At 38.9% G+C, this 13,506-nt stretch overlaps 1 protein-coding gene across 1 annotated transcript; it reads left to right on the forward strand.

The window, feature by feature from the left end:
* Positions 1-4,433: 4,433 nt before the first annotated feature.
* Positions 4,434-10,231, forward strand: LOC119743382 (transmembrane protein 47-like). Its single transcript, XM_038219770.1, has 4 exons — positions 4,434-5,047; positions 5,853-5,994; positions 7,697-7,840; positions 9,667-10,231. Exons 1-4 carry the CDS (start codon positions 4,928-4,930, stop codon positions 9,870-9,872), a joined length of 612 nt encoding a protein of 203 aa, XP_038075698.1. The 5' UTR covers positions 4,434-4,927; the 3' UTR covers positions 9,873-10,231.
* The last annotated feature ends 3,275 nt before the right edge of the window (positions 10,232-13,506 follow it).

Genomic DNA, 13,506 nt, shown 5'->3' on the forward strand with positions numbered 1-13,506 from the left:
ACTCCCGGAAGTAAAATTTATCAGCACGAATTGCACGCATTGGTAATTGTTAAATTCCATTTCTATAATTTAGAAAACAGTCATGAAACTGCCGTTGTGCGACCGGTAGGCGTACAATACAAAGCATTGACCTCTGACTTTGTCCCCCCCCCCCAAGAAATATGCAAATAGCTATTGTCATCTAATGTCCATATAATGGGCACTCGACGTACCATATGCAAATTGTGTATCTTGGCCAATCGCAGCCAAGTCCAGACATTTTCTGTTGACTTTCGACCAATCAGAACCGATCTTACACCTTTTCAACAAACATCGACGGCTAGTACGTGTAAGTCCGCGGATGAAGAAAAATAGCACCCCATTTTCTGATCAAAAATACTTTATCATAGTTTCCATTTCAACAGCATGAATTTTATCGTTGTAATAAACAAAAACTAGTAATGATGACACACAGGGGAAAAAAGTTAATAGAAAAATGGGTAATTTTTTTTTTGTGCGGAGAGATAAAAGGTGATCAGGTTTCAACCGCATTACGCCTTAAAACCTGTCGTCTGACTTTCGCCCGCTCTGCTTGCATTTCAAGATGGATGCCGTACATTTGCACCTCGTGAGTATTTTTGTTTTAAAATTACTTGGGTTTTTTGCGATAGAATATACCAAAAATTGATATCCATTAGAACAGTGACGATGTGAGATAGTTCTAGGCAACTCAGAAGAATCTTTAAGCTTTCGCCGTGTTCGTTTTGCTCCGTAATTCACGGCAACATTCGCGGTGAAAATTATGAACTGAAATGAAGCGTACGACTACGAACTAGCCAGGCCTAGTTATGATGCGAAACACTCAGTAGGGTACGACGTCTTCATTGCATTACGTAGGGAGGAAAGGGAGTCCACCTGGGCTAGGGCCTAGCATAATTTCTTTACCGGACTGTCGCTTGGCCTATCATGTTCTAATGTTAAGAATTCAACCTCCACTAATTTTCGCGCAATAGGCAAATTTTAAGATAAGTTTATTATAGCGAGGAGGGCTACATAATTTGTAAACAACCATGATACAGATATGGATATTTAATATGAGGGAAAAGGTAAGCCTAATTCTTAAGCTCCTGATACTTTATCATGTTTATCATCAGTTCGGTAACGTACCGAGACCAAAGGGGATTTTACATGTAGGCTTAGGCCTACTGGAAAAGAGAAACCTTGAAATTTTACAAGTCATGGGACACTGTAAAGGGGGAGGTTGCAAAGTGAGTTTAAAAAAAGTACCATTCGTCAAGAATTTTCAAAGAGTCACTAAAATTAAAGATGCACATTTTTCTAAGAAATTATTGAAATTAGTCTCAGGCTATGGTGGACTGCATGGAGATGTGACAAAGACCCATGCCAATGTGAGGCAGTTATCTCGGAAGAGCAGTATAATAATAAATTATTCCTCAAGACAATGACGACGACTGAGATATGAATAGGAGCCATGATTAGATCAGGGATATCTAAAATCTAAGGTCAAGGGTCAGAGATCTGAGTATCCTGAATGCGATCTAAGATGAGAATCCCACAAGATCAATAATCATGAACTTGTAGACTTACACAAGCCTACAAGCAACAAACTGAAACTAAATCTCATGACGTAAGAACACAATCACAATGTAATTACATTAGGTATGCATGTGTTTATATACATGTGTTTCATTCATATATGTACATCATATATTGATTGATATAAACATCATCTAATGTGAATGACGTTGCATGACGTGACAGTGACGTCGACTGATGTCATGATGAAGATCAAGGTCAAGATCACGATCCTCTGATCAGCGCACACGATGAGACAGTTACATGCTGCACACTGATGTATTTCGCGACTGAGGTCAACATCATGACAGACCATAGGGCAGACTGGTGATGAAGTTATTACCAACGAAAACAAAAAACCCATTGAGATAGGCCTACATAAAATGGGAAGAATTTATCGTCATTAGGCCTAATATCAACACTGTTACTGCTTCATTATTCCACGTTTACTTTGAAAATGAGTTATAATATGGTACATGTAATACAATATGTTTTCACAATGTATGACACAGAATCAATGTTTTCCTTTCTTTTCAGGGTTGATTCAGGCAGGCAGTGATGACTTCTTCAGATGATACATTCGATGAGGGGCGCCATCTAGCGGTCGCACAGACGAACATTGCAAAAGATACAATTTAAGCTTTATGCTGGGAACAACCAATTAAAAAAATGACACCATTATCCATTGACGGTTGGGAAATGGGATATGGGTTTCATTGCTGTCCAAAATGGATGTGGGTTTCATTGCATTGCTGTCCAAAATGGGAAATGTGTTTCATTGCTGTCCAAAATGAGAATGGGATATGGGTTTCATTGCTGCCCAAAATGGGAATTGTATAATGGGTTTCATTGATGTCCAAAATGAGAATGGGATATGGGTTTCATTGCTGTCCAAAATGAGAATGGGATACTGGGTTTCATTGCTGTCCAAAATTGGAATGGAATGTGGGTTTCATTGATGTCCAAAATAGGGTAGACCCCTACGGGTTTCATTGCTCAAAATGGGAATGGGATATGTGTTTCATTGATGTACAAAATGTGGATGGGGTATGGGTTTCATTGCTGTTCAAATGGGAATGGGGTATGGGTTTCATTGCTGTCCAAAATGGGAATGGGGTATGGGTTTCATTGCTGTCCAAAATGGGAATGGGATATGTGTTTCATTGATGTCCAAAATGGGAATGGGATACTGGGTTTCATTGATGTCCAAAATGGGAATGGGATACTGGGTTTCATTGATGTCCAAAATGGGAATGGGATATGTGTTTCATTGATGTACAAAATGGGAATGGGAAACTGGGTTTCATTGATGTCCAAAATGGGAATGGGATACTGGGTTTCATTGATGTCCAAAATGGGAATGGAATATGTGTTTCATTGATGTCCAAAATGGGAATGGGATACTGGGTTTCATTGATGTACAAAATGGGAATGGGATATGTGTTTCATTGATGTCCAAAATGGGAATGGGATACTGGGTTTCATTGATGTCCAAAATGGGAATGGAATATGTGTTTCATTGATGTACAAAATGGGAATGGGGTATGGGTTTCATTGATGTACAAAATGGGAATGGGATATGTGTTTCATTGATGTCCAAAATGGGAATGGGATACTGGGTTTCATTGATGTCCAAAATGGGAATGGGATACTGGGTTTCATTGATGTCCAAAATGGGAATGGAATATGTGTTTCATTGATGTGCAAAATGTGGATGGGGTATGGGTTTCATTGCTGTTCAAATGGGAATGGGGTATGGGTTTCATTGCTGTCCAAAATTGGAATGGAATATGGGTTTCATTGATGTCCAAAATGGGAATGGGATACTGGGTTTCATTGATGTCCAAAATGGGAATGGGATACTGGGTTTCATTGATGTCCAAAATGGGAATGGGATATGTGTTTCATTGATGTCCAAAATGGGAATGGGAAACTGGGTTTCATTGATGTCCAAAATGGGATATACTGGTTTCATTGCTCAAAATGGGAATGGGATATTATGGGCTTCGATTTCCCATCCGTTTTTGCCGTCCAAAACGAAAACGGAATATGGGTTTTGTTTTGCTTTTGTGCCCAAAACGGAAATATGGGATGTTGGCCTACCTTGTTTTTGGTCGCTTTTTTTGGGGGGGGGGGGGCGGGGGGGGGGTTGAGTTTGTTTTGCTCTGACTGTTTTGGCTGGCCAAAAAAGAAATGGAAGAAGATGAAGGACAAGACAGATTTTTGATTTTGTTTAAGAAACCCCAGTGATGCATCGTGGCTTGTATGTTTAACATTTCGGCTGCGAATTTTGTTGATTTTAAAAGTCAGTTTCAATGGAGCTTCAGTTGATACTGCTTTAAAAGTTGACGGGCGCCCTCTGCAGTTTGATGCAGAAATGGTAATGTTAGTAATGACTGAGAAAACCTGCCAAAACGAAGCAAATTTGCCTCATGGAACAATAGCTTATTAAATACCTGTTGTACTGGACTGAAATTTCGCCTAGTGATTGGTCATTACTAGTACAACAAGCATATGAAGTATTATTAAGAAAAACAAATGATGTTAAAAATAAATTTTAGTTAGGACGGTGCCAAAGTGAAGCCACAGTCTACATTTTACTAGCACATTGCCGTAAAAATGGTTCTTCAATCATTCTATTCAAAACCCCATGCACAAACCTTAACAGTCGGCCTATCATGCTCAACTGACTTCGGCAAAACCGCAAGCCTCATCAAAAAAGGAATATTAAATAAAGTTAACCGGACCAACTTGAACCTTTACGAAAACGTGTTCCTAATGCGCAGAAATCTGCCTACACGCGAACCGAGTCCTTGCGACTGTGAAATAATTCTAATAATCCATTAAAATGCGTAGATTCCACAAGTATGTTTAAATGTACGTGCATTATAAAGTTCAAAACATTCTACATTTACATTAATACATCTTAAAACAAATAAATTGATACACATTTTGACAGTGAGTGAAAAGAGTCCCAAACTAGAAACGGGGAAAATCCGAAAGCAGTGAAACTGAATCTGAAGACCGTAAAACTGATATACCGCCCTCTAGAATATCACCACTCCCAAGTCACTGACGGGTACCCTGCTGCTGAAAACTAAAATCCGCAACAAGCTTGAGAACCAGCGACGCTATCAAAATAATATTGTTTGATTTATCAATCACTGGAATGGCATGTCGTACAAATTTGTGGTAAATAAGTGAACTTTGATTCTCCAAAACTCACCTCAACCAACGAGTGACAACTGTACTTTCCTCCCAGAGAGGCATGTGTGTATTCCTCAGATAGAATTGGTCGTTTTTCCCCACCGAGTTTAAACCCTGAAGTAGCGAATTCTAGGCCCAAACCGGCATGGATATGGACGATTCGACAGTCACCACCACCACACGGGTGGTGCGCCCGTTCAAAATCATTGCGGTCATTCTGATTGTGCTTTGCGGGGTGGTCATGATTGCGGTTTTGGCCAACAATGTAAGTATATCATTTTTAATAATATTAAAATAGGGGCTTTTTAATGACACATGTTTCTCTTTGTCCGATGACATTGATTTCGAAGAAATTTAAAAGTTACTTTTAAGAAAGTTTATGGCATTAGTTTTATTGGCATATTTTATGTGTTTTATATGTTTTAGGACATGTAGGACCACTTTCTATCTGTTCTACTTCTAATGTCATGATGTCACTGACATGACTGATTTATAAGACTGTTTGTTGAACTCACCTCACCATCACCATTTGAACTGTAACAATAACATGTATACTGGTAGGCCTAACATGCCGAAACCGCAGGAATAGTTCGAGAACCATTATACATTAAGTTGACGATTGGAAAAAAAATTCAAAACAAAAAAAAGACATCTTTTCTTGCTTACCTTGCTCCTCGGAGAGTATACTCAATGAAGGTCAGTTATTGCAAAAATGATGATAAGACGTGAATCCGGGACTGACAAACATTTCCAATTTTGTTACGAAATACTTACACAATTTTCCAGACTCTCCATAGACTTTTTACACAACCGCTGAAGTAGCATCAGGTTGCAACATTCTTTCCTACATCGATTGCTATGTGTTACCATTCAGCACTCCAGACTCAAGGACCATTGAGTTTCATGAGCATAGGTCTGGGAACCAGATCAGCCACTTGATGCAAAAACTCTCCGAATGTCTGCAACGACCTACATGTGGCAAGTTACTAATAATAACAAACAAGTAAACAATCATAATGATTGAATTTGGAATAATTCATCATTTTTTACCCATTCGTTTTCCCCAAAAGACATGGATCAGGGCAGCTGGTTTCTACCAAGGATTGTGGAATGAATGCTACAACGGAACCCGGATTGTTCCAACGCTTCCCTCTGGATTGCCATCGGCACAGCCACCAACAGATATTGTGTGCCACGCTGCACCAGCAACTGGCAAGTGTCAATTCTGCTGTGGTGTCTCCCCTCCCCCCCCCTCCCCACCCTTCCCCCCCCCCCTTCCCCCCCCCCCCTTCCCCATCCACAATCTGTTTAATACATAAAGCCTTAAGAGAAATTGCTTGTAAAATTTTGAGGCGGACAGCAGTAATCATCTGCCTGTTGAAAACATCTCAAAATATCCTGAGTGCCCACTGGGATTCTTTGAGAAAGAAAATCCCTTTCTTAAGAAGAGCAGGCTTTGACAACGCCCTGGCATAAGAAGAGCCGATATTAAACATGTACAGTGAGCGATACGCTTCCACTAGCTTCTCTCTGGCCCTGGTACTAGAGCATTTGCGTGTGACTGTGAGCATGTCTTGAACAATATTTGCGGTATAGTCTGGCACCTTGATAACAAACGAGCAAATATAGTAAGCTAGCACCCCGGAAACAAGGTTTGATGTACATGTACCCATTGTTTTTGCTCTTGTTAGAGTACTCATTTGCAGCTATCCGAAAGTGACTACACAAAATTATTGTTGAAAACTTACTTGGTTTAAAGATAGTAACGGTACTTAACTTCCTGTGAAATTATTCCTTCTGGTATGCTGTCATAATTGAAAGAAATCAATGAAAGAAGCCAATTTCCAAAGATGCGTCAAGTGATGCATTTTTGGAAATCTCCGTTAGTAGTTGGTTTGTAATTCGACAAATCCGTGAACAGGTGCGTGCAAGCGTTGACACAATGCACGCGCATGCGGTTGCTATTATTTGTCAGTTCAGTGCGCGACATCGCGTAGCTGCAATCAGCTGAATGAGAACATGTTGGGGATGCTAATTACGAGCGTAATATTTCAAAACATGACTCGGCAACTTTTGAATTGAAACTGGGATCCTAGAATAGGCCTATCGTTTTCTCAGATTTTGAGCACTTTTGTTGCTTCAAATCAACAAAATAAACAAATAACAAGTGATCTACGCTACCTTTAAACAAAATTGGACGGCCTAATGTTTCAATCTTAGCCAGATTATTTGTCAACGGGAAAACCAAAGTATGTTTAACCTCCTAGTAGTTCCTCAGGACTACCCTGCTAAATCCAGCTGAGTCCAACCGGAGTTTCCTGCTCAATCCACTGTGCCTTATTTTCATTTGTCCGTTGGGAAAGAATGTTGCAACCTGACGCTACTTCAGCGGTTGTGTACAAAGTTTATGGGGAGTCAAAAAAAAAATTTTGAAGTATTTCCTAACAAAATTGGAAATGTTTCTCAGTCCAAGATTCATGTCTTATAATTTTTTGCAATGACTGACCTTCATTGAGATGAGATATGAAGAAAAAAGCAGCGTCAGGTTGCAAACATTCCAACGGAGTCCAACTTGGCGTTATGGAGTACTGAAGTGAATACGTCACGCGCACAAAATGTGTGTAAAAGACATTAGCGCGTGATTCAGCCCGTGAACCAACACGCGCGCGTACTCCATTCGTTTGCACTACTCTTTCTGGTTCTAAATGACGTCACACTTCGGTTCTCCATAATGCGGTTCAGTTGCCTGCTGAATCCAACATTTTGCATCAGGAATGTACACAAGGGGTTTACTGCTCAATCCAACAGGTTCAATCAGATATATGATATAGTTGGATCCTGTTGGATTCAGCAGGACTAGGGTTACCATCAACTCACAATGTATTAATTTATTGACTTATTCCTCCCATTGCAGGCTGGTTGATAGCATGTAAGGCCCTGTCCATCGTGGCATTGCTTCTGACTATCTTCTCCCTGGTCTTTGCGCTCGTTGCCCTCATCAAAGGCAAACGCTTTGCCAACATGTACAAGATTGCCGGCGTCCTCCTCTTTGTCTCAGGTAAGACAAAAATGTGATCCTCCTGCATTGTTGATGATTAAGTGAAACACTTGCACTCATTTGAGGCATGGGTTACAGAGTAAGGGCTGTGCGTTCCGAATAATTTAGTATTCGATTATTCTCATTGGGACTCGATCGAATATTCAAATATTTGAAATGTGCTGATCAAGTTTTGCGTGCTCAAGCGGTTGTTGAAAATTTACAAAGATCTCATTAAAGTAAGGCCAAAAAAAAAACAGTTCTGCTTCCTGTTACCCTACCTACCCTATTCTGACAGCCCCTACCCTAATTTTTGTTTTGGGAAAAATGAGGGAAAAAACCTGAAAACCATCGATTACTACCTTTTACCCTTGACTACACGTAGACACCTCCTTATGATCGTACACAAAAACAAAGAAATCGGAAGCAGAAACATATTTTTTTTTTTGGCCTAATGTAAAGAAGAGGTAGCAGAATGGCTGATATGTGACCAAATTTAGAGAGAAAAAAAGTCCTCTTGAAGCTCAAAAATCTAGAGTGAAAGTTGATTTGGAGATAGGGTGTGGAATTTGACAAACAATGAAAACAAGTTTCGTGTAACGTAATTGTCGCCTGGCTGAACTTGTGGATTTGAAGGATCTTGTGTGGTTAGGGTGAATGGTAACACTCTCAAGCTAGAACGTGCATCCTTTCTTGTGATATTTTTCAATATTTATTCAGATTGGCTTTGAAGAACATTTGCACAAGTTGAAGTTTTATTTGTATGCACAGGCAAATCAATTTTTGTATAAAATCTTTTAAAAAGTCAAAAGAACTGCATTCAAGTTGACAAATATAAAATTCAACACCAACGTATATTACACGTTGGCCCTTCGTTATCCCCATTATTCCAAGGTGTGGTCAGGAAACCGATGTGCATGCTCATGTGTCTTGCACCAGGTCACATTCCAAACGGGTTACGTTACCAAATCGGAGCTGAAAAAGTCTTTTACAAAAATTACATTGACTTACAAGAAACTACAGACCTATTGCAAATATTCACATTTGTTGTAATGACTTGCAGTGATGTAATTATGTGTGTGCCATATACATGTACTCTGTACATATACTTCATTTCAACCAGTGTTTCCCCTGGCTAATGAACTGAGCGAGGTGGTAACAAGATGATTGAAACAAAATGTATGCAGTCTGCAAACTGAAAAGAATGCAGCACTCACAGAAATGCGCGATGATTCCAAAAACACATCGAAACTGTGAGTTCTTGATACATGGAGGTAAAGGAAAACGCTCATATATTACACAAAATGAACTTTTTTCAATCGATATTTCCTTTATTGTAAATCTTCACAGCGAGGTGGTGATATTGGCAAAAATTGAGCGAGGTGGTCACTGAAAGTAGCGAGGTGGGCCGCCTCACGTTTGAATGGGCAGGGGAAACACTGATTTCAACCAACACATTGCTAAATCTGTCCAACTCAATCCAAGTAATTATGCTTGAGAACTACATCTGTATGTATATGAAATTAAAACAAACACTGATAAAATATATTTTATGATCAGATATTTTTTATCATGCATGGAAGTGAAAAATGTAGAATGTTAAACATTTAAAAAAAAAAAAAGAAGGTTATTAGCTCTTTCGTTTTGAAGTATTTGTTTATAAAGCTGGATATGGATTTGAAAATAGAATTCTGTAAATTCCAATACTCCATTCATTGTCCATTTGAATGGAAGGCCATTACCCTTCACCCACTTATGTTTAAAAAAAAATTAACATACATGCCTGAAGTGTTGTTAAACCAGAGAAAATGTAACTAGTATTCAGTCTTCATCTCCTTATTCTTTAGCCGTCTTCATGCTGGTGACTCTTGCCCTCTTCCCGGCCATGTCCATCCAAGAAGACGTGTTCCTTCTCCGCAGCAACTGGGAGCTGGCCTGGGGGTACGGCCTGGGCTGGGGGGCCTTCCTCCTGCAAGTAGTGGCCGGTATCTTGCTCCTCTTTGCTCCCGACAAACAGGAGATCTACTACAGCGAGAAGACGTACTACCAGTGAGCCATGGTGACCTGGGTTAGATTTTGAAGTTTCTGACAGTTGCTGTGGTAACGGTAGATCATGCGATGCCAGTTTTATTGTTTTCAAAAGGAGAATTCATGTAAGATAGGCTTAATTAAGCAGCAGTAGTTCTGCATTTTTTTATTTGTTTGAATATGTTATACATCTCGCCTGTTGTGAAAGGTAGCTTCAACTTTCATTTTCAAGATCATTTTGCTCATTGAAACGCTCTTAGAAAGAATCGTCAACTTAAAACCCACGTTGTTAACTTTCCAGTCAAACATACTTGCGTAAGGCCAAAAAAAAAAGTCTCCGGTTTCTGGTATGCGCTCGCGTCGCCGTAGCCATGCGCATCGGCACAATGAAAAAAAAATTTTTTTTCAATAAAAGATGATGTCTTAAAACAGCCAAACTCACTGGTTTGACTGGAATCCTGCTGCTGCACAATTTTAACGTGTTTTTAGATGGGGTTATGATCGAGAATAAGCTTTATGTGGCCTCTCCGGACTCCCATATATTTGCACTAAGTTTAGTCGGGCACCATTTGCAGTCATCAGCCGACATTTAAAGCAAAAAAGTCAGGTAAAAAAAAAACGCGTCGCCGCACCACTTTTTGGGCAAGCTCCATAACAGAAACCAGAGACATATTTTTTTTTTGGCCTAAGTGTATCACATTTGTGTTTTAGTTTATTAGACAGTGCATAACTCTATGTCACCATCACCACTGAATAGGCCATTAACCAACAACTGATCTTGTAGGATTTTGTAGGATTTTAATGGTTTCAGGATTGTGCAATCCAGCCACTTTTTCACATTGGTCTTGATGTCCCTTTTATTGTTTATTTATTTTTTTAATGAGGTGTTATAAAAAAAAATGTGTTTTGCTGCAAAGATGGATTTTTTGTGGAACTGGGGAGGGGGGGGGATTTTCCTGGCTTAAATGATCGAGGATATATGAGTCATTTTGAATTTCATTTTTAGCTTGTTCCGTTTAACTGCTTGGCCGTTGATACATTTGCAAAAAAAATAAAATGAATGGGTTTTAATCCTAAAGAAGTGATTTAATTTTACGTGGGAAAACTACAAAGTTTGAGATTTTTGTAGAGAAGCGTATTCCAAATTTTAAAAAGTTCATAGTAAAAAGCTTAAACCAAAGAGTTGCTTGCCTTTTATGGAAGTTTTAGATTAAAGAGTTACAGTAAAAATTACCCGCGTTTGGCAAGGAGCAGTACTAAAGCATGCTGTGCTGTGAAATACGTATTGAGTAGTAATTCTTTCTTGAAAAAGTTTGAGCCACATTTCCAGTACTTTTTTATTGTATGGGTTTGAATTGTTTCCACAGCTGTTTAGTATGATCTGGGGCTGTCCTCAATAAACTGAATATTCAAATAGCTTTTTACTGGTTTGAATATTCAAATAGCTTTTTACTGGTTGAATATTCGGCACGTTCAAAAGAAGAAAATGCATGTGCACAACTGTTATGTTATTTTAATTGTAAAATTGCAGCGCTTTATTGCCAGATGCCATTATTGTCGACGGTAACATTTTGGGTCGATGGCAGTTCATTGTTCTCCTTTTAGCAGGTTAAAGCCCTTGACAATTATGAAATAGGCCTACTGCAACACTTCAAACACTACAGCGGCCCATAACATCGATCGCTGTTCGCAAATTTTAACTGGCGTGTGTTGCGTGCAACTTCTGATGGGCGCGGCATGCAGTTGCAGCTGGCGCATGTAAACTTTATTGGCGAGTTTGGAATACTCGAATATACGGTCAAATGCAGTTTCAAATAATTAAATACTAAAATTATTTTCGAAAAATGGGCAGCCTTAATATGAACAAGTACAGGTGGAATTTTCATGACATTGTTATCACTGCGTCTTAATTGTTACATCCAATTGATTGACAACACGGTGATCGAAAAGTAATATGAGTACATTTAGAGTGCAGGAAATGGTTGAAAGCCACTTTTAAAGTTATTTTGTAGTTGATGTTCGTTTTTGAAATCATTTGTAATGAACATTTAGATAATTATCGATTTAGTGATTTGGCTTTGTGTTCACATTTTTCTGAAAGAAAGACAGTGCTGAACAATTCCTTTCAAAAGTGAAGAACTTTCTTTACAAAGATTGTGATTGAACATATTAACCCTAACTCCCTAGGCCTTTTTGCTAGGATGTAGCCTCAATCCTGCAAAATCCTCCAGTTGGCCGCATGGAAAAATAGCATTTAGCCTCAATCCTGCAAATTCCTCCGTTATTTCTTGATACATGTATGGTCCGTAGAGGGGTGACCACTGCCTGAATCCTTTAAAATCCTGCGGCAGTGACTGTCAATATGTTGAGGCTTGGCCAGTGACATCCTGGAGCAGTACGGAGGATCAGGATTTGAGGATCAGGATTTCAAGCATAATCCAGGCCTATATTTATACATGGCTGAGCAAAAAGAACACAAGGTCCGGCCCAAGACAAAGTGCATCTTACGAAATCAGAAACGCACTTTTACCATGTACATGTTGTAACCTCAATCCTCCAAATTCCTCCATTTTGGTAAAGAGGATTTTGAAGGATTCAGGGCGGCTAGGGTTAATCAGGTAACAATGACAATCGTAAGACTCCTTTTTTAAAACAGTAATAGGACGCTTGATAATCGTTTTGTTATTATTTACAGTGGCTATTTACATGTATAGTGGCAGCCTACCAACAGCGCAATCATAAAGTGTAGCTACCTGTTAAAAATTAAAGCTGTCGGTTTTTGTTTTAATGCATTTTATTTGCTTGTAAATTTGAAGAACATTGATACATCTTTGTAAATATTTTGCTCTGTAGATAGCTGAAGACAGACTGATAGTTTGGCTACTTTTTAATTTTCTTTCGAATCAGTTTATTTTTTTGTCCCTTATGATAATTATTTAATGTAAAAGTTAATGTAAAAGTTGATGGAAAAGCCTAGTGTTCAGTTTCGGTAATTTTTTTTTCTTCAAATTGGCTTGACACACTAGTTCATGATTTAAGGTACATGTACAAATGTACTTGTATATTTTCATATTTCAAAATATGTATTTGTTATTGTGAAATCTCTCTGAAATCAATTATAAACCAATTAATTTATGGAGTACCTGCAGAGCTGATTACATAATTGATTAAAAGATAGATTCATGTAGTTAAAATGTGGTGATTTATATTTCACAATGTGCCTTATTATTTTTTGGGCCCACATGAGGAAGCAGTGAGCTTTATCTGTGAGCAGCAAGAGGGTTCCAAATGATCAAGATTTCTTTGGTTCTTGGTTGGTTCTTCTCCTAAATACTCTGCGTGGGAGTTTATACAGGAGGCCAAAAACACCGGGGCAAACCCCTTCTCTTAGTGATAAGTGTCACTGGGTTTTTTTACGTGCATTGCATTAATTAAACAACACACGGGACCTACGGCTTAACGTCCCATCCGAAGGACGAAGCAGTAATGGTCAAGTTCGTCATCAGTAGAGCGTAATTTCCTGATGACAAACGGAGCATACTGTTCGAAACGCCGAGTTAAACCAACTGGTTCTTTTCAGAACCACACAACTCAAAAGAGATATCATTCACATGGTGTTACCGCAAACCTCCTATTTAAAATAAATTACAGATGAATAC

This window comes from Patiria miniata, unplaced genomic scaffold, assembly GCF_015706575.1.
Source record: "Patiria miniata isolate m_02_andy unplaced genomic scaffold, ASM1570657v1 HiC_scaffold_6, whole genome shotgun sequence".
Taxonomy (NCBI): domain Eukaryota; kingdom Metazoa; phylum Echinodermata; class Asteroidea; order Valvatida; family Asterinidae; genus Patiria; species Patiria miniata.

Excerpts from the sequence above, each read along its gene's own strand:
- LOC119743382 (XM_038219770.1), top strand. The coding sequence starts at position 4,928 with ATGGATATGGACGATTCGACAGTCACCACCACCACACGGGTGGTGCGC. Across the intron at positions 5,995-7,696 it reads CCACGCTGCACCAGCAACTG|GCTGGTTGATAGCATGTAAG; the intron begins GCAAGTGTCAAT and ends CTCCCATTGCAG. Across the intron at positions 7,841-9,666 it reads CGTCCTCCTCTTTGTCTCAG|CCGTCTTCATGCTGGTGACT; the intron begins GTAAGACAAAAA and ends CTTATTCTTTAG.